Source organism: Paroedura picta, chromosome 5 (genome assembly GCF_049243985.1).
Source record: "Paroedura picta isolate Pp20150507F chromosome 5, Ppicta_v3.0, whole genome shotgun sequence".
Lineage (NCBI taxonomy): Eukaryota > Metazoa > Chordata > Lepidosauria > Squamata > Gekkonidae > Paroedura > Paroedura picta.
Window position 1 is genome coordinate 125,934,665 of NC_135373.1, and position 19,611 is coordinate 125,954,275.

The 19,611-nt window shown below is 52.7% G+C and overlaps 2 protein-coding genes across 7 annotated transcripts in view; one reads left to right on the forward strand and one right to left on the reverse strand.

Annotated features, from left to right (window-relative positions):
* The window catches only part of FBH1 (F-box DNA helicase 1), a 36,320-nt gene extending 34,917 nt beyond the window's left edge, over positions 1-1,403 (reverse strand). For 2 of the 3 annotated variants that reach the window (XM_077340361.1, XM_077340360.1), the window contains exons 1-2: positions 1,260-1,345; positions 360-530 (exon numbers count right to left, since the gene is read on the reverse strand). In XM_077340361.1, the coding sequence (XP_077196476.1) occupies positions 360-530; position 1,260 (172 nt within the window). In that variant the 5' untranslated portion in view covers positions 1,261-1,345. Of the gene's footprint in view, positions 1-359; positions 531-1,259 lie in introns of all 3 variants that reach the window. The other variant, XM_077340362.1, reaches the window with a different exon arrangement.
* Positions 1,404-1,530: 127 nt separating this feature from the next.
* ANKRD16 (ankyrin repeat domain 16) lies at positions 1,531-17,855 on the forward strand. Of its 4 annotated transcripts, XM_077340369.1 has the most exons (9): positions 1,531-1,709; positions 3,244-3,393; positions 4,792-5,160; positions 5,775-5,995; positions 7,430-7,472; positions 11,475-11,583; positions 12,519-12,680; positions 15,729-15,807; positions 17,485-17,855. In XM_077340369.1, exons 3-9 carry the CDS (start codon positions 4,823-4,825, stop codon positions 17,628-17,630), a joined length of 1,098 nt encoding a protein of 365 aa, XP_077196484.1. In that variant the 5' UTR covers positions 1,531-1,709; positions 3,244-3,393; positions 4,792-4,822; the 3' UTR covers positions 17,631-17,855. The 4 variants fall into 4 exon arrangements, with proteins under 4 accessions (XP_077196484.1, XP_077196485.1, XP_077196482.1 ...); XM_077340370.1 differs by lacking the exon at positions 3,244-3,393 and having other exon boundaries at positions 1,531-1,756; positions 4,654-5,160; XM_077340367.1 differs by lacking the exon at positions 3,244-3,393 and having other exon boundaries at positions 1,531-1,756.
* Positions 17,856-19,611: the final 1,756 nt, after the last annotated feature.

The window sequence follows — 19,611 nt, forward strand, 5'->3', positions numbered from 1 at the left end:
CCTCCTCAAGCACCAAGATTGGAGACCACCACTGCCTCAGAGACCCCTATATAAGAACATAAGAGCAGCCATGCTGGATTAGGCCAGTGGCCCCTCCAGTCCAGCACTGTGGGTCACATAAGAACATAAGAGAAGCCCTGTTGGGTCAGGCCAGGGGTCCCTCCAGTGTCACACAGGGGACAACACCCAGGTGCCCTGAGAAGGTCCACCAGCAGAGCCAGAACTGCAGGAGCCCTCCCACTGTGGGGGAGACAGAGCAAGCCCCCTGTGCTTGTAGCCGTGACCACTTCCTGCCGCAGGGGATGCCCCCTGTAGGCGACTCTTTGGCTGAAGGGCTTCTGGTCAGGATGCCGCCCTACCTCTCTGGCTCTTCCTGGTGCGGAACGTCGGGTGGAGACCCCGGTTGGGGTCCCGGCTGCTCTGCCTCTGGCTCTGGCTGAAGGGCTGCGTCAAGGCCGTGGCGCCTTCCGCACTGTGGCTCAGGGCGGCGCAGTCATCGGCGGAAAGGTGGAGCCGCTTGGCACGTCTCACTGTCACCAACAGAGAAGTCAACCAAAAGGCAAGGGGCCTGTTTTCAGTCGGCAAACCCACCCTGGTTCATGCCCCCCCCCCCCCCCGGAGACAGAGGCAGCAAAAAACTGTGGCTCTCCACATTCCGTGGACTACAATTCCCATGAGCCCCTGCAAGCAAGTCCGTGGACTACAATACCCATGAGCCCCACGCAAGAAAGATTGTGGACTACAATTCCCATGAGTCCCTGCAATCAAGTCTGTGGACTACAATTCCCATAAGCTCCTGGCAACAACATCATGAACTATAATTCCCATGAGCCCCTGGCAACAACATCATGAACTATAATTCCCATGAGCCCCTGGCAGCAAGTCCACAGACTACAATTCCCATGAACCTAATTGTATGCAAGCAGGGGCTCATGGGAATTGTAGTCCATGGAATGTGGAGAGCCACAGTTAACCCTGTACAGTGAGAGGCGCCCCTGGAGGGATCAACGCGAACCACTTTGCCTGTTGCTTTGGGGAAATTTATTTCTCCTCTTCTTCCCCCCCCCCCCCCCCAATTAAGGCCACCCTAAAAGCTAGGAGAGCGATCCCAGCCCCATGAGCAAATAGGAATTGCTCCCCAAGAGAGCATGCCCCGGGATGCAGCCAGCAAGACCTCGTCCCAGGACCCCCAGGTCATCAGCCGTAATTAGCAATTAATTAGGGGCCGGATTAAATACGTTCCCCCCCCCCAGTCTCACTTTGATCTCCGCGAAGTTTGCAAACATCAAAAAGGCGTCAAGTCCCTTCCTTGTGCGCGCATCCTAACCTGCTTCCTACAGTCGAGCACCCTACCCCGCTGGCCGCCTCTCGCCACACGCCCGCCCCCGGCCTTCGATGGACGTCACGTCTCGCGAATCGGCCGCGAAGCCTTCGTGGTTGATCTTCCGGGAGGCGGAGGCGGAGGCGGAGGCGGCCGCTCACGCCCCCTGCGGGAAGACTGAGTCTGCGTCCTTTCCGCCCCAAAGAGGCACGGATGGGAGCGCGCCGCGCAGCTCAGAATTCCGGTCGCAAACTCCATTTGCGGGGCAAAGCGGAGGGTCGCCCATAGGAAGGCAAAGGAGAAAGAGGCGGCAGTGCAAAAAGTTAACGGGTTGAAAAGCGCCGGGCTGGGAGAGGGTTTCTCTCCGTGCAGAACTGGGCGTGCAAAGGTGAGGCAAAGAGCGCCGATGCGCGGAGTTTAAGACCGCAATCGCAGGTACGCTGGCTGGGGACAGGTGCAGGTGGGCAGCGGTGTTCCCTGCAGCAACAGAACAAAATTTGAGCCCAGGGGCACCTTTAAGGCCAGCTAAGTTCTATTCAAGGCACGAGCTTTTCCATGCATGCGTGTACCCAGAAGAAAACGTCAGGGTGTGCATGCAAACGAAAGCCTGGACCCGGTAGAAAACCGCGTAGCTGTTAAAATTGCAACTGGGCTCTGATTTTATTGGACTTTGTTCACTTACTCGGGAGTAAGCCTAGAGTTGCCAGCTCCGAAATGGCAGCATCTTGGAGATTGGGGTGGGGTTTGGGGGGGGGGAAGGTTTGGAGAGGGAAGAGATCTCAGCAGTGGTAAAGAATCCACTCCCTAAAGAAGGCCTTTCTCCCCTGGCAGCCCAATTTTCTCCCTGCAAAGATTTTTTTAAGAGGAGCATCCAGCCCCACACAATACAGCCTACTACACTGAAATTAATTGCTTCACTAAGACAAAGATTCTGCAGACCCCATTCCCAGGCATGGGGTTTGGTTCAGTAGGGCTCACTTTGCCTTTCCAATCTCCAGGCGCAGGCTGGAGATCGCCCCCTGTTGCAACTGATCTCCAGCCAACAGAGAAAAGCTGTTCCCCCTGGAGCAAAGGGGGAGCTCTGACAGGACTGCTCTATAAGGACATACTATCTGGGCTGTGACTAGCCCAAGGTAACCCAACTGGCTGCACACGAACGAGTGGAGAATCAGGACCGGTGGTTTGCCAGATTAGAAGCCGCCGCTCTTAACCGCGACACCAAGCTGGCCTCAAGGACCATATTACAAATACTTGATTTGTGCTCTCCAATATGTAATTTAATAGGTCTAGTCATAGAATCATAGAATTGGAAGGGACCTCCTGGGTCATCTAGTCCAACCCCCTGCACTGTGCAGGACACTAACAACACTCTCGCTCACCCACTGTCACCTGCCACCCCTTTGAGCCTTCACAGGATCAGCCTCTCCATCAGATGGCTCTCCAGCCTCTGCTTAAAAATCTCCAAAGATGGAGAACCCACCACCTCCCGAGGAAGCCTGTTCCACTGAGAAACCACTCTATCAGGAACTTCATCCAGAGGTTTAGACGGAATTTCTTTTGCATTAATTTAGTGCCATTGGTTCTGGTCCATCCCTCCAGGACAAAAGAAAACAACTCTGCTCCATCCTCCACATGGCAGCCTTTTAAATACTTGAAGATGGTTATCAGATCCCCTCTCAGGCGTCTCCTCTCCAGGCTAAACAGACCAAGCTGTTTTACCAATGTGGTAGTGAGTAATACCTGTTTTTGTGGTGGCTGAGTATTACATGTCAGAACCTTAAAGGGCATCATAATATCCTCGAGATGAATTGTGTACACTTGGATTTTCTTCTTCCTCTCTTTTTTGGAAGTTAATCCGTGTGTCCTTCAGTGCCTATTCCCAGTCTCCTTTATCCTTCCTGTTTGTTTCCTTGGAATTTTAGTTTTCACTTCAGAAATGCAACATGAGACACGCCTGAGCTCACTCACGGGAACTTGCGATGTACTTTTGAGGGCTATAGAGGGTTGCCGTTTACCTGGAAGGGGAAGCGTCCTGTCCTTTTAATCAAGGCTTAATGGGTGAAAATGAGCAGGTGAGGTTTGAAGTGACATGGACTAAAAATCACATTACCTGTTAAATTATTGCCTACTGGCTGGGTGTTTTCCTCCAGGGCTGTTGGCAACCCCAGGGCCTGGTGACAGAACGGATGTTTCAGGCTGTAACTTCCGTCATTCAGCCCCAACAGACTGTAGGGGTGGTGGTGACGGGGCGGAAGACCTTTCCCCAGGCTCATGAATGGCAGGAAGTCGATAATTGTCACCGATAATTGTACATGTCACCGATAATTGTACATAGGAAAACGTGGTCCGTCAGGATCAGTGTTGTCTGCTCAGACAGGCAGCTGCTCTCCAGGTTCTCAGGCAGGGGTCTGTCACATCCCCTCCTGTCTGGTCTTTCCTATTTGAGATGCCGGGGATTGAGCCTGGGGCCTTCTGCACCCAAGCAGATGCTGTCACTGAGCCAGGGAACTCCCGCATGAATCACACCTTTGGTCCCCCAAAATCCGTATGATCTACTCAGACTGTCAGCTGCTCTCCAGGGTCTCAGGGGAGGTCTCCCATCCTCTCCTGCTTGGTCCTTTTAGCTGGAGATGCCAGGGTGGAACCTGGGACCTTCTACATGCCAAGCAAAGGCTCTGGCACCAAATTATGGCCCTTCCCCTCTCCCCCCAATTTTTTTTCTCTCACTGATAATACTAGTAATCTGGACCACAGGGCAAAATTGACTGGCAGTAAATTCAAGACAGACTCCACAAAGACACCCTGTGAGGGAGGTGAGGCTGGGAGAGCCCTTACAGAACTGCTCTGTGAGAACAGCTTTATCAGGGCTGTGGCGAGCCCGAGGTCACCCAGCTGGCTGCATGGGGAGGAGGAGTGGGGAATCAAACCCAGTTCTCGAGATTAGATGTCCGTGCTCCTAACCACTACACCAAGCTGTCTCTCTTCTATAAAAGTTTATACCACACAAAACTTGATCTCTAAGGTGCTACAGGACTCCAATCTAGGTCCTAGGCCTTTATATATTCTATAATGTGAAGGTGTCTGTCCCCTAATTCTGAATCTTAGAATCATAGAGTTGGAAGGGGCCATACAGGCCATCTAGTCCAACCCCCTGCTCAACGCAGGATCAGCCCTAAGCATCCTAAAGCAAACTTAAATGGACTCCGGGGAATAGTAGAGGGCAGGAAGGCCTGGAGGATCATTGTCCATGGGGTCGCGATGGGTCGGACACAACTTCGCAACTAACAACAACAATCTGCGACTGGCCAAAGCTCATGGGTTTTTGTTCACAGGTCGGAGCCTCAAGAGAGCAGCGGGGTTCAATTTGGCCCCGAACAGAACAATCTGTGCTTCTGGCCATCCAGGATCTTCTCCGTCACCGTCTCCGTGTCCATAATTCAAAGGCATCTCGATTTCTAACCCTCTTCTAGGAGCCCATAAATGCTATGAAAGTCTCAGGCCATGGCGGGCAGCGAACCCTCCAAGCTGCTTCCCAAGCTAATCCAAGACGGAAAGCTCTCCCTTTTCCAAGAAGAGATAGGAAAGGCCCCGGGCCTGAGCGAGGACGTGAGGCGGAAACACTTTGGGAGGCTGGGAGACACACTTCTCCACTACGCAGCCCGGCACGGACGCTTGAGCATCCTCCGGTACTTGGTGGAAACGCTGGAGATGGACATAGAGCTGTTTAATCATGATTACAAGCGGCCTCTCCACGAAGCAGCTTCCATGGGCCACCGAGATTGCGTCTTGTACCTCTTGGGGAGAGGAGCAGCTGTCGATTGCTTGAAGAACGCCGACTGGTACGTGGTTTGCTCTTTTCCGTCCTGCTCTGAGCAGGGGCAGCCACACCCCCAAGGGCAAAACCAGAGAAATGTAAATGGCAGGTCCAGCACCCTTTCCACCTGGTTGCTAATTGTAGCTGGGCTCACTGATTGGGAATTAGAATTGGAATATAGAATCATAGAGTTGGAAGGGACCTCCTGGGTCATCTAGTCCAAGCCCCTGCACTATGTAGGATACCCACAACCCACTCGCTCATCCACTGTCACCTGCCACCCCCTTGAGCCTTCACAGAATCAGCCTCTCCCTCAGCCTCTGCTTAAAAATCTCCAAAGGTGGATAACCCACCACCTCTCGAGGAAGCCTGTTCCACTGAGGAACCGCTCTAATTGCCAGGAACTTCTTCCAGAGGTTGAGATTTTTGTTGTTGGTTTTTCTGTTATTTTGGAGCGAATTTAGAATCATAGAACCACAGAGTTGAGAGGGACCTCTTGGGTCATCTAGTCCAACCCCATGCCCTATGCAGGACACTCACAACCCTCTCACTCATCCACTGTAACATGATGAATTGGAAATAATTTATGAACCCAGAGAACAGGATATGCATTATGTTCTCTGCTCCTCCTCATCATAGGACTCCCCTCATGATGGCTTGTACCCGGAGGAACCTGGACGTGATTCGCGATCTCGTGCAAAGTAAGGCAGACCCCCGGCTGAAAAACAAAGATGGCTGGAATTGCTTCCATATCGCGTGCCGCGAGGGAGACCCTCGGATCATCCAGTACTTGCTTGACATCTCTCCCGAGATCTGGAACACAGAGAGCAAAATCAAAAGGACACCCCTGCACACGGCAGGTAGGGCCGGGATACTGACTTCAGAGTGCTGGGTTCCCTTAGCATAGCGATCCCCAACCTGTGGGCTGCGGACCACATGTGGTCCGTCGACTAATTGGAGGTGGGCCGCGAAGGACGCCTTCTCCCCCCCCCCCCCCGGCCCTTTACTTCACCCCCAAGGCCCTTTACAACACACTTTGGGTGTCATTGTCTCCCATCACTCCCAGATGGGACTATCTCGTTGCAGAGAAACAAGCTCAGGGTTCCCATTGATTTGTCATTGTCATAAATTAAAATTCCCATGAAAATAAAATGTTCCTTATGTTCCTTGTTGTGCCGTGTCTGTATCTTATTTTGAAGGGATGTTTGAACATTACCATAGCGATCAGAGAGCGTTAGGGCAATGGTTGAGAGCAGAGGAGTAAACTACCCCCCCCCCGGGCCTCAGTAAAATTGTCAAGTGTTGAGTGGTCCCTGGTGATAAAAAGGTTGGGGACCACTGCAGTATGGGAAAGGTAGATGTTCCATGTGTGGACAGGGCCAGAATAACCTATGGCCCAATTAATTAAAATCAAAGGGAAATTTTCTCTTTCCATCTCTTGTGTGATCTGGAGTGGGGGCAGGAATAGAGGCACCAAATTTGCAGTATAGCTCCTTTAGCCTCTCCTCAAAAGACCCCCGGGTTCTCAAACAGGATGCCCCTATCCAACCCCCATAGTTTCGAACAGCAAGAGGGAAAGATTCTCTGCTCTTGACTTTTCTCCCATCACCATTGGAAACAGTGGAGGACAGATGGGGGCAGATCTTTCGGAGCCTGTAGAATTGGACTCCCTGGTCCAATCTTGGTTTAGAATGGTAATGTGAAATTTGGGGTCCATTCTTTATCAACACTTTCAGCACCCAAGTGTCATGTAAAAGAAATACCGAGGAGATGATTGTGTAGTTGAAATCATGTAATATGTCGTTGGGGAAATGTTTTAACATCTCTGTTGTTTCAGGGGTGGCCAAACTGTGGCTCTCCAGACGTCCATGGACTACAATTCCCAGGAGCCCCTGCCAGCTGGCAGGGGCTCCTGGGAATTGTAGTCCATGAACGTCTGGAGAGCCACAGTTTGGCCACTGTTGGTTTACATTATAGCTCCTAATGAAATGAATTGGATTCCACCTGGAAGTTGGCAACCAGAATACTGACACCTCTTTCACACACCCACCCAAAAAAGAGTACTGAATCAGAGATTCGTGCTATTAATTAATCACAAAAAATGTGGTTGTTCGTTCAGGACCAAAACAGAAAGGAAAGTGCCACAATCAAAGGGAAAAGAGATGCATGCTACTTTTGCTCTCTCTCTCTCTCTCTCTCTCTCTCTCTCTCTCTCTCTCTCTCTCTCTCTCTCTCTCTCTCTCTCTCTCTCTCTTTCTGTAGTTTGAAAAATATTGTTCTTTTCTCTCCCACAGCGATGCATGGCTGCCTGGAGGTCGTGGAGATTCTCCTCGAGCGGTGAGCAGATTTCCTGCCCTTGTTTCCTGACCGTCTGACCCACAAACGACGTCTTCCTCTCTCTTTCTCATTCTCCCCAGCCTGTTTCCTCCTCTTAACCAGCCTCTTTGCTGACGGGGACCTCTTTTTGCCGCTCAGCAGTGGTTCTTATCTACTGCCTGTTGTTCAGATCTTCCCAGCAGAAGCGTTAATTTGGGGCGAAGAACTCCTTGGCATAAGAATCTCAGCTTTCACTTAAAGAAGCAAGGCTCTAGCTTTAACATTTGCAGAGACAAGGGAGTGGGGAGGATTAAGAAAGCTGGGGGGGGGCATAAGAACATCAGACAAGTGGTCCTTCTAGTCTAGCCTCTCGTCTCACCCAGGGGCCAGCCAGTTCCTCTGCAGGGCCAGCCACAGGGCAGAGAGGCCGAGGCCTTCCCCTGAGAAGACCCTCAGAAGAGCCCTGCTGGGTCAGGCCAGGGAGGGTCCCTCCAGTCCAGCCTCCCGTCTCCCCCAGGGGCCAGCCAGTTCCTCCGAAGGGCCAGCCACAGGGCAGAGAGGCCGAGGCTTTCCCCTGAGAAGACCCTCAGAAGAGCCCTGTTGGGTCAGGCCAGGGAGGGTCCCCCCAGTCCAGCCTCCCGTCTCACCCAGGGGCCAGCCAGTTCCTCTGCAGGGCCAGCCACAGGGCAGAGAGGCCGAGGCCTTCCCCTGAGAAGACCCTCAGAAGAGCCCTGCTGGGTCAGGCCAGGGAGGGTCCCTCCAGTCCAGCCTCCCGTCTCCCCCAGGGGCCAGCCAGTTCCTCTGCAGGGCCAGCCACAGGGCAGAGAGGCCGAGGCCTTCCCCTGAGAAGACCCTCAGAAGAGCCCTGCTGGGTCAGGCCAGGGAGGGTCCCTCCAGTCCAGCCTCCCGTCTCACCCAGGGGCCAGCCAGTTCCTCTGCAGGGCCAGCCACAGGTCAGAGGGGCCAAGGCCTTCCCCTGAGAAGACCCTCAGAAGAGCCCTGCTGGGTCAGGCCAGGGAGGGTCCCTCCAGTCCAGCCTCCCGTCTCACCCAGGGGCCAGCCAGTTCCTCTGCAGGGCCAGCCACAGGTCAGAGGGGCCAAGGCCTTCCCCTGAGAAGACCCTCAGAAGAGCCCTGCTGGGTCAGGCCAGGGAGGGTCCCTCCAGTCCAGCCTCCCGTCTCACCCAGGGGCCAGCCAGTTCCTCTGCAGGGCCAGCCACAGGGCAGAGAGGCCGAGGCCTTCCCCTGAGAAGACCCTCAGAAGAGCCTTGCTGGGTCAGGCCAGGGAGGGTCCCTCCAGTCCAGCCTCCCGTCTCACCCAGGGGCCAGCCAGTTCCTCTGCAGGGCCAGCCACAGGGCGGAGAGGCCGAGGCCTTCCCCTGAGAAGACCCTCAGAAGAGCCCTGCTGGGTCAGGCCAGGGAGGGTCCCTCCAGTCCAGCCTCCCGTCTCACCCAGGGGCCAGCCAGTTCCTCTGCAGGGCCAGCCACAGGGCAGAGAGGCCGAGGACTTCCCCTGATAAGGACCTCAGAAGGGCCCTGCTGGGTCAGGCCAGGGAGGGTCCCTCCAGTCCAGCCTCCCGTCTCATCCAGGGGCCAGCCAGTTCCTCTGCAGGGCCAGCCACAGGGCAGAGAGGCCGAGGACTTCCCCTGATAAGGACCTCAGAAGGGCCCTGCTGGGTCAGGCCAGGGAGGGTCCCTCCAGTCCAGCCTCCCGTCTCACCCAGGGGCCAGCCAGTTCCTCTGCAGAGCCAGCCACAGGGCAGCGAGGCCGAGGCCTTCCCCTGAGAAGACCCTCAGAAGAGCCCTGCTGGGTCAGACCAGTGAGGGTCCCTCCAGTCCAGCCTCCCGTCTCACCCAGGGGCCAGCCAGTTCCTCTGCAGGGCCAGCCACAGGGCAGAGAGGCCGGGGCCTTCCCCTGAGAAGACCCTCAGAAGAGCCCTGCTGGGTCAGGCCAGGGAGGGTCCCTCCAGTCCAGCCTCCCGCCTCACCCAGGGGCCAGCCAGTTCCTCTGCAGAGCCAGCCACAGGGCAGAGAGGCTGAGGCCTTCCCTTGAGAAGACCCGCAGAAGAGCCCTGCTGGGTCAGGCCAGGGAGGGTCCCTCCAGTCCAGCCTCCCGCCTCACCCAGGGGCCAGCCAGTTCCTCTGCAGGGCCAGCCACAGGGCAGAGAGGCCAAGGCCTTCCCCTGAGAAGACCCTCAGAAGAGCCCTGCTGGGTCAGACCAGTGAGGGTCCCTCCAGTCCAGCCTCCCGTCTCACCCAGGGGCCAGCCAGTTCCTCTGCAGGGCCAGCCACAGGGCAGAGAGGCCGGGGCCTTCCCCTGAGAAGACCCTCAGAAGAGCCCTGCTGGGTCAGGCCAGGGAGGGTCCCTCCAGTCCAGCCTCCCGCCTCACCCAGGGGCCAGCCAGTTCCTCTGCAGGGCCAGCCACAGGGCAGAGAGGCTGAGGCCTTCCCTTGAGAAGACCCTCAGAAGAGCCCTGCTGGGTCAGGCCAGGGAGGGTCCCTCCAGTCCAGCCTACCGCCTCACCCAGGGGCCAGCCAGTTCCTCTGCAGGGCTAGCCACAGGGCAGAGAGGCCGAGGCCTTCCCCTGAGAAGACCCTCAGAAGAGCCCTGCTAGGTCAGGCCAGGGAGGGTCCCTCCAGTCCAGCCTCCCGTCTCACCCAGGGGCCAGCCAGTTCCTCTGCAGGGCCAGCCACAGGGCAGAGAGGCCGAGGCCTTCCCCTGAGAAGACCCTCAGAGGAGCCCTGCTGGGTCAGGCCAGGGAGGGTCCCTCCAGTCCAGCCTCCCGTCTCACCCAGGAGTCAGCCAGCTCCTCTGCAGGGCCAGCCACAGGGCAGAGAGGCCGAGGCCTTCCCCTGAGAAGACCCTCAGAGGAGCCCTGCTGGGTCAGGCCAGGGAGGGTCCCTCCAGTCCAGCCTCCCGTCTCACCCAGGAGTCAGCCAGCTCCTCTGCAGGGCCAGCCACAGGGCAGAGAGGCTGAGGCCTTCCCCTGATGTTACCTCCTAGATTAGTGCTTCTGAATGTGGGGGTTCCCCTCAGCTACCATGGCTAGTAGCCATTGATGGATTTCTTCCCCATGAATCTATCTCATTCCCTTTTAAAACTGTTTATCCCAATCTCTTAATCACTCTCCGCATCTGAATCACTCTCTGTATTAAGAAATGTCTTCTTGTGTCCATGGTGAACCAACTGCAGCTTAATTGGATGCCCTCGTTTTTTACCCTTTGGGGAGAGAAAGAAAAATCGAGGAAGGGGCTGTGGTTCTGTGGCAGAGCCTCTGCCTGGCATGCCGAAGGTCCCAGGTTCAATCCCCGGCATCTCCAACCAAAGAGATGAAGAAGAAGAGTCGTTTTTCACTACCCAAGGAGTCTGAAAGCTGCTTCCCCTGGCCTTCCCTTCTCCCCTGTAAGATGGGTGGAGCTGAGAGAGCTCTGCGAGAACTGCTCTAACAGGACTGTGTCTAACCCAGGGTCACCCAGCTGGCTGCATGTGGAGGAGGAGCGGGGACTCCAACCCGGCTTCTCCAGATTAGGAGGCATCACTCTTGACCACGCTGGGCTTTCAAATAGGTGTCGGCAGAGTTTAAATATGCAAAGAGGACTGCTTAAAAGAAGAAAACAGCTCTACCGCGAAGAGAGAAACAACTTTGTTTAGGAAGGGTGGAGAGTGAGTCCTACAGTCTAGGTGTCTGACGAATATTCTACCTGTTGAGACGGCAAACAGGGAGGACGTCTCCAAATAAGGCAATGAGGACACTGGAAGAGATAATTTGAAAAATATCAGATAGTTCCCTTTCTGACTATGCTAGGTGCACATTTCTCCAACACCTCCCTGTAGGATATTTTCCCAGTGCTTTTGAAACATGCACACTACAGATCTTGCTGTTTCCAACAGTAGGAGATACGAAAGACCCTGACTGAGACCCTGGAGAGAAGCTGCCTGTCTGAGTAGACAATACTCACCTTGATGGACAGATGGCTATACCTGGGGTTCACTCCAGCGTACTTTTTCTCTGCTTCTCCCCAGCTGCCCGTACAAACCTGACAGCGTGGACCAATGTGGAGTCACCCCCTTTATGGATGCCATTCAGAACGGCCATCTGGATATTGCACGCCTGCTTCTGGAGAAGCACCAGGTACGTCCGAGCGATGCAGAGATGGAAAATGTCTTCTCAGCCCACAGGTTGGAGCCTGAACATTCTGGTGCTCCCAGGGCCAAATTCCAGGGCTCCTTCATCATACCCCCTCCGAGATTCCCCTGAGCCCCCCCCCCCAAGCATCACTTCTACCCAGACCTAACCCCAACAGCACCCAAGAACAAGTTACATAGCTTCATCTCCCGTCCCCCGCAACCTTCTCCCATACCAGGCATTTATTTTTGCATCTCTTGTCTACATCTTTGAGATAGAGCAGTCCCAAAATTAAGAAGAATGGCTCTGGAATGGGGGGAAGAGGTTTGTAAAGTTGGGAGCCGGGGGGGGGGGGGACATTTGCAAATCTGTGGCTTGGGGGAGGCACAATGGGAGGGCTTCTGGGGTTCTACCCTGCTGGGGGGACCTCCTGAGGACCTCTGGGTTTTGGCCACTGTCTGACACAGAGTGTTGGACTGGAGGGGCCATTGGCTTGATCCAACATGGCTTCACTTAGGTTCTTATGAATAGAGGTCCACCAGAACAGAGGTCCACTAGCCACAAGGTAAAGATGGAACATTCTCTCTGGGGCAGGGATGCTCTGTTTTCTTGGTGCTTGGGGGCTCAACAGTAGGAGGGCTTCTGGAGTTCTGGCCTCACTGGTGAACCTCCTGGGGGCACCTGAGTTTGGGCCACTGCGTGACACATTGTGTTGGTGTGGATGGGCCACTGGCATGGTTTCTATTACATTGGCACCTACAGAAAACTGTACTGAGATGGGATGAGCCGCACTTTCATGCACTGTGCACCCCCCTCAGGCTCTGTCGAAGAATTTGTAGTGTATATTTCATCAGGGGTCATTAAGGGGAGCTTTGTGGCACATTGTGACTTGCAGCATTCATTGGATTTTTCACGGAGCTCTTTATTCCTCCCTCTTTCAGGCTTGTTACACAGCGACGGACACGGTGGGCGCTCAGCCGTTGCACCGGGCCGCGGTGACAGCCCAGGATGATGCCCTCCGGTTCCTCGTATCCGACCTGGGTGTCGATGTCAATGCAAGAGCCACCTCGTGGCAGATCTCTGCCCTCCATTATGCTGCCAAGGTTCCAGCTTTTTCCTTTCCAGACATGCTTTGGGGACAGGACGGGTCCTGCAGTGAAATTCAGGGGCCGCTTCTCCAAGAGGCGTTTGTCACATTAAACAAAAAAAGCGATGAGAACTGGATTGTTGAGTTAGTTTTATGTGAAAATATCACACGTTAAAACTCTGGGGGTTTAAAGTTTTGCGATGGTCCAAAAAACAACAGAGATATCACAATGCAACCCTGGAGTGTTCTGCTTGCTGTATTTTTTTTTAATTTAGAAGAAGAAGAAGAAGAACAGTATGTTCTTATATTCCGCTTTTCCCTACCCAAAGGAGGCTCAAAGCGACTTACAGTCGCCTTCCCTCTGATATCAGAGAGCTCTGATATCACTGCTCGGTCAGAACAGTTTTATCAGTGCCCTGGAGAGCCCAAGGTCACCCAGCTGGTTGCATGTGGGGGAGTGCAGAATCGAACCCAGCATGCCAGATTAGAAGTCCACGCTCCTAACCACTACACAAAACTGACTTATATACCGCCGCTCTTAAAGAGATGCACAGCAGTTTACAATAAAACAATGCAACCCCTAAAAATTCCCTTAACACATAAAAACATTGAAAGACGGCAGTACATTAGAGTTCCACTCCCTCCCCCCCCCCCGTCCAGTTTACAGTCAAGGAGCTCTTTTAATCAGGAGTGAGGGTCCTGTTCTCACTGACATTAGGGGATCCCCAGATGGTAACACTGGGACCTCAGCCCGGCCTCAGCCATATGCCTGGCGGAAGAGCTCCGTCTTACAGGCCCTGCAGAAAGCTGATTACTCTGGGAGGGCCCTTAGCTCTTCTGGGAGCTCATTCCACTAGGTGGGGGCCAGGACCGAAAAGGCCCTGGCCCTGGTCAAGGCCAGGCAGATATCCTGGAGGCCTGGGACAACCAGCAAATTCATACCCACAGAGCAAAGTGCCTTGCAAGGGGCACTGAGGAGCATACAGAGAACAGCCCACTAGTGTGTATGTCGTGCCTGAACTCCTGGGTGTTTACAGCTCTTTTTCCCATGTCCTTTAAATTTTGTTGGCTGACGATGACTTCGGTAATGAATTTCCATTGCGTATCTTAACCGTTCCCCCTGTGGCTGCCGCCTAAGATGTTTTCACATCAAAAAATGTCCTGGGTTCCTGCAGTGGCATCCAACCTCACCCCTGTGCCGGAGAGTTCAAACCTACTCAGAGTACAGAGTCCAAGCAAGAATGGAGATCCCTTAATCCCCCTCTACACAGATCTCACCCGGAGGCTGGCATCCCTAGCTAGGGGAAATGGTGAGTTGGAAGTCCAGCAGACTCTCTGTCTATGGGGGATGGTGAGAGACGTCTTTTAGGAAAGGACCAAACACATGAAATTGCCTTATGCTGAATCAGAACATCCGTTCATCAAAATCAGTATGGTCTACACAGACCGGCAGTGATTCTCCAGGGCCTCTTTCACAGCACCTCCCACCAAATTCTTTTAACTGGAGATGCCGGGGATTGAACCTGGGACCTCCTGCCTGCCAAGCAGAGCCTCTGCTGCTGAGCCAAAGCCCCTCCCCAGTCAGTAGATTGTGAGGAGGGGTGCTGAGGCCCATTGTTATCGGAGGGATCTCGGTCCGTGGGTTCATCTCTGTCGTTCCTTGAGTCAGTGGCAGGTGCTTGTGCTGGTTGCCAGCACCTTCTATTCTGCTGCAGGCCGTCCTGGTGACTTCTGCTTTTCGTTTCACATTGTGCTTTGTGGTCGCTCAGCTTGAAGGAGGAGAAAGCCTTAAGCAAAATGATTCTTAGCTGAGGCAGGTTGCAAGATGGAGCTCTTCCGCCAGGCGTATATCTGTGGCCAGGTTGGGGTCCTGGAATTACTATCGGGGGATCCCCTAGTGTTGGTTAGATCAGGACCCTCACTTCTAACAATAGAGCTCTTTGACCGCAAGGTGGACAGGGGGTGGGAGTTTAGGACTCCATTGTCTCGCCATCTTTTAATGTGTTAAGGGTTTTTATTCTTAGGGGTTGAATTTTATCGTTTATCAGACACCCCTTCCATGACTGAACAATTTGATCTCCCCAGTGTTGTTGTTGTTGATGCTATGTTTTGATTGTTACCTGACAGATTGTTATAATGTCCTATGTAATTTTGTACAGCGTTGTACAAAGTTCTGTGTAAACCGCCCAGAGCCGTAGGGAAGGGCGGTATAAAAATACAAATAAATAAATAAATTGTAAACCGCCGTGAGACAAATTGAGAGCGGTGGTCTATAAATTTGAAAATATCTTAATAAGAAAATAAAATAAGTAAGCAAGCAAATAAATAAATAAATAATGCTGATTCTGTGAAGGCTTAAGGGGGTGGCAGGTGACAGTAGAAGAGCAAAAGGGTTGTGAGCGTCCTGCATAGTGCAGGGGGTTGGACTAGATGACCCAGGAGATCCCTTCCAACTCTAGGATTCTAGGATTCTAAGCAGAACCAGGGACAGATTTTGGACCTTATGAGTGGCAGAAGAGACCTGATTGCCAATTTGGGATGAGAAATAACCGAAGATTTTGGCGGTGGAGCCTGAGGAGGGGGAGGATTTGGGGAGGGGAAGGAATCCGGTACAATGCCATAGAGTTTACCTTCCAAAGCAGCTGTTTTCTCCGGGAGCTTCTTCCTGGAATTTGGTCTTCCTAGTCTGCCCCAAAACTGTGAGAAACAATGCAGAAAATCCACTGGTTAACAAATCTGTAGATATGTTAGAGAAGTCCCCACCCTTGGTCCACCCTGGAGGCATCTCTGAAATTCCGAACCAAGGTGGTGGGCCCAGCCACAAAATGGCTTCCGAAAGAGGCGGAGACAGCCACAAAATGGCTGCCATGGTTTATCTTCAAAATCTCCAAGTATTTCCCAGATAGAAACGTTAGTAAAAGTCCTTGGGCTGTGGTGACAAAGCAACATTTTAAAAAAATCTACACAGTCAATTGGGCACCCGGTTAGACTCCTCCTCTAAAGAGGAAATGAAAACCGATTCATGTACTGTGTGTTGATTGTGTCTTTTTAATTCCTAACCTAGGAAGGGCATGCGGGTACAATCCAGACACTTCTGTCCCTTGGTGCCGATCTCAACGCCCTGGATGGGAAGAATCGGACAGGTAATTTCATAACGGGGTTGTGATGAGTGGCTCAAACGGTGAGCAAATGAAATTGGAGCCTCAAGGAAATTGCTTCTACTTGTATACGTTGTCAGTCCGCATTGGGTCCTCGGGTCCTCACAGGAATGTCTTGGAGGGCCCACATCCAGCCTGTGGTGAGGCAGCTGCATTGGTTACCGCTTGTGGCCCGGATCAGGTTCAAGGTCCTGGTGTGGACCTTTAAGGCTATTCACGGTCTGGGACCCACATACCGGAGGGACCGTCTGGGCCTCATGTCCCTAACAGGGCCTTGTGCTGTGCAGGTTCCAACTTGCTTCCACACGTGCTTTCTTTCCATTCTTGTATTCCCCTTCTGTGATGGTTTCGTAAAGTAAGGAGGGTAGGCGTTGTGTATGGCCCCACCTCCTTTGGCAGCCATTTTGAAGTTAGCTCCACCTCCTGCAGTGGCCATTTTGGGACTGATGGTCAACACATCTGAAGCTGATCAGTCAGGGGCTATCTTAGCCACTGCACATGTTTTAATCAACAGATTTTCTCTTCATATCTGTTTTGTATGAAAAGAGAACAACGTCTGAGTCTGGGGGCACCTTGAATACCAACCCAGTTTCATTCAAGGTATAACCTTTTGGGGGCAGGCTCTTCAGGGCGTTTCCCCAAGTGCGCCTGCACATGAAAACTTACACCTCGAATCACGTTTGGTTGGCTTTCAAGGTGCCACTGCTTTGGTCGTTCTGCTTTGGTCCAGCACAGCAACCCACCTGAATCTATCTTAAATTAAAATAATTGAATTAGGCTGCCAAAAGAGCTGGAGCAATACGAATTCGAATTCAAAAAACCTTTAATGGCAGATAAAAAATGTCTAAAGGTGCCATACACAATACCTACCTCCCCGCTTTGCAAACCAGAAGAAGAAGAAGAGGAAGAAGGAAGAAGGAAGAAGAAGAAGAAGAGGAGTTGGTTCTTATATGACGCTTTACCCTACCCGAAGGAGGCTCAAAGCTGCTTACAGTCGCCTTCCCTTTCCTCTCCCCACAACAGACACCCTGTGAGGTGGGTGAGGCTGAGAGAGCCCTGAGATTACTGAAGAAGAAGAGTTGGTTCTTATATGCTGCTTTTCCCTACCCAAAGGAGTCTCAAAGCGGCTTCCAGTCGCCTTCCCTTTCCTCTCCCCACAACAGACACCCTGTGAGGTGGGTGAGGCTGAGAGAGCCCTGATATTCCTGCTCAGTCAGAACAGTTTTATCAGTGCCGTGGCGAGCCCAAGGTCACCCAGCTGGCTGCACGTGGGGGAGCGCAGAATCGAACCCGGCATGCCAGATTAGAAGTCCGCACTCCCAACCACTACGCCAAACTGGGAATACAAGAAGGGGAATACAAGAACTGAAAGAAAGGCTATGTGGAAGGAAGGGAAAAAGAAAAGGGGGGATAAAAAAGGAAAGCCTGAAGGGGGGTTGGAACCATGAGCCAGATCCTCTTTTTGCCCTGGCTGCTATTCCATTGCACTGCAGGCGGCCAGTAACAAACCCTGCCCTACAGACAGCCCCACTCACTTTCTGAAAAGCTGGGGAGGCCCCAGGAGAAGTACGGATGGCCAGTGCCCCTGGGCACCGTGTAGGGGAGCTCTGCACTAGGCCTAATTTCCACCCCGTTTCCTCCCCACCCGCCTTTTCCCCACAGCTCTTCACATGGCATGTGCCGGCCAGCATGCAGCATGTGCCCGAATTCTCCTGCAGTCAGGATTACAGGACTCTCCAGACAGTAGCGGAACGTGTGCGAAGCAGCTGGCCAAGAAACCAGAGCTCTTCCGGCTTTTCAGCGCATGAACTAGAGAGAAGAACTAGAGAGAAGAAAATGGTTTCCTTCTGGCATCCACCTGTTTTGTTTCCTGTTGAAGCTGGTATTTCGTTGCCGATATTGGGAAATCCACACATAGATACCGAAGTTGTAAGGCTAATGAAAGGCAGCATTCTGAACCCAAAGGAGTTAGACTCTACACCGGGGGTAGTCAAACTGTGGCCCTCCAGATGTCCATGGACTACAATTCCCAGGAGCCCCCTGCCAGCATTTGCTGTCAGGGGGCTCCTGGGAATTGTAGTCCATGGACATCTGGAGAATTGTAGTCCATGGACACCTGGGAATTGTAGTCCATGGACATCTGGAGGGCCGCAGTTTGACTACCACTGCTCTACTCTAATAACTGCAATCCATTTGCAATTTATTATCTATTTATATTTATTTTTATTTATCAGTCAACTTACATCAGCGGCTCTCAACCTGGGGGTCGGAACCCCTTTGGGGGTCGAACGACCCTTTCACAGGGGTTGCGGCAGGACGAGCAGCTTGGCCGGGAGGGGGTCACCATCCACACAACAGCCTTGCGGGGTAGATCGAGTTTGAGCGTTCATCTATCTGGAGCAGGGGAAAAGAGCAAGATCAGCATGGTGGGACAAGAGGCAGAACTGAACTGAGAAACCCCGGAAAAAAACCCAATTTATATACAATCCTGAACCATGGATCTTCATGCCATTGGTCAGTCTCGGTTTAATTTCTGTGAAAGAACACTTGCATAATTTTATAGTTGAGGAACTGCATTAAAGGGTCATGGTATTAGGAAGGTAGAGAACCTCTGACTTACATGGTCAGTAACAGGGGTGGCCAAACCTTGGCTTTCCAGATGTCCATGGGCTACACTTCCCATGAGCCCCTGCCAACACAAGCTGGGAGGCGCTCATGGGAATTATAGTCCATGGACATCTGGAGAGCCACTTTGACCCCACCGGTCTTAAACAGACCATATCAGGGCAATGAGCCAGTTGGCTCTCTGCATGGCCTTGATCCAGTCACTCTCACCATAGTCTACCTCACAAGGTTGTGGTGAGGAGAGAAAGGTGGAGGAAATACGATAGATGCTGCCCGGAACTCCTTGAAGGAAGGGCAAAATAAATTAAAAAGTACTAGGCAGATAGGTAGATTTGCAGTCTCTACTGAGTGGCAGGTGACAGTGGATGAGTGAAAGGGTTGTGAGTGTCCCGCACAGTGCAGGGGGTTGGACTAGATGACCCAGGAGGTCCCTTCCCACTCTAGGATTCTACTGGGGACTCTCTGTGACATGTGTCGCTTTTAGTCTTCTCAGCTTGAGAAGTGCCATTTGACCAGACACGCTCTGATCTCATCTGGGCTGGACTACTACAGCAGTCTGCCACACTTGTGGCAGCCTTTGAAGACTGTGCCGAAATGTTAAGTGTTGCGGAACATGGCGGAGAGTTCATCAAACAGCGGGAGTTCGAAGGCCTGTCTCTCGCCAGTTTTCAAAGGTCTAATGACGTCTTCAAGTAGTGAATCATTTCTCCCCCAAATTAAAACCAGAAACTCGCATGACAAACTGCGGCTAGCATTTAAACACGGCAGTAATCGCTGCTTCGGGTAATGAATTCCAAAAGGTTATTAAGTGTGACGGCAAGAAGTTCAGGGAAGATAATGCTATTCTTCTCCCTCCCTCGCCCTTCCATGTCGTCCCCACGAGGTACACCAGGCTGCAAAACAACAGCCTGAAGATGACAAAATGTGAATGGGGACTCGAACCCAGATCCCAGCAGTGTCTTAGTCTAGCACCACAACCACTATACCACAGTTGATCTTACTTTAATGCTGTCATAAAAATTTGTGTTCTTTAAGTGCCAGCAGGTCACTTCTGACCTATGGATGACCCTGTGACTCGATAAGTTTGCAGAGTTTAAATATGCAACGTTTTAGTGTAGCTTAATTAGGATCCATTGACCAGCAAAATGAATATGCAAACAAATA

Coding starts and splice junctions, on each gene's coding strand:
- ANKRD16 (XM_077340370.1), top strand. CDS start 4,823: ATGGCGGGCAGCGAACCCTCCAAGCTGCTTCCCAAGCTAATCCAAGAC. Junction 5,161..5,774: donor TGCTTGAAGAACGCCGACTG/GTACGTGGTTTG, acceptor TCCTCATCATAG/GACTCCCCTCATGATGGCTT. Junction 15,808..17,484: donor GGATGGGAAGAATCGGACAG/GTAATTTCATAA, acceptor TTTTCCCCACAG/CTCTTCACATGGCATGTGCC.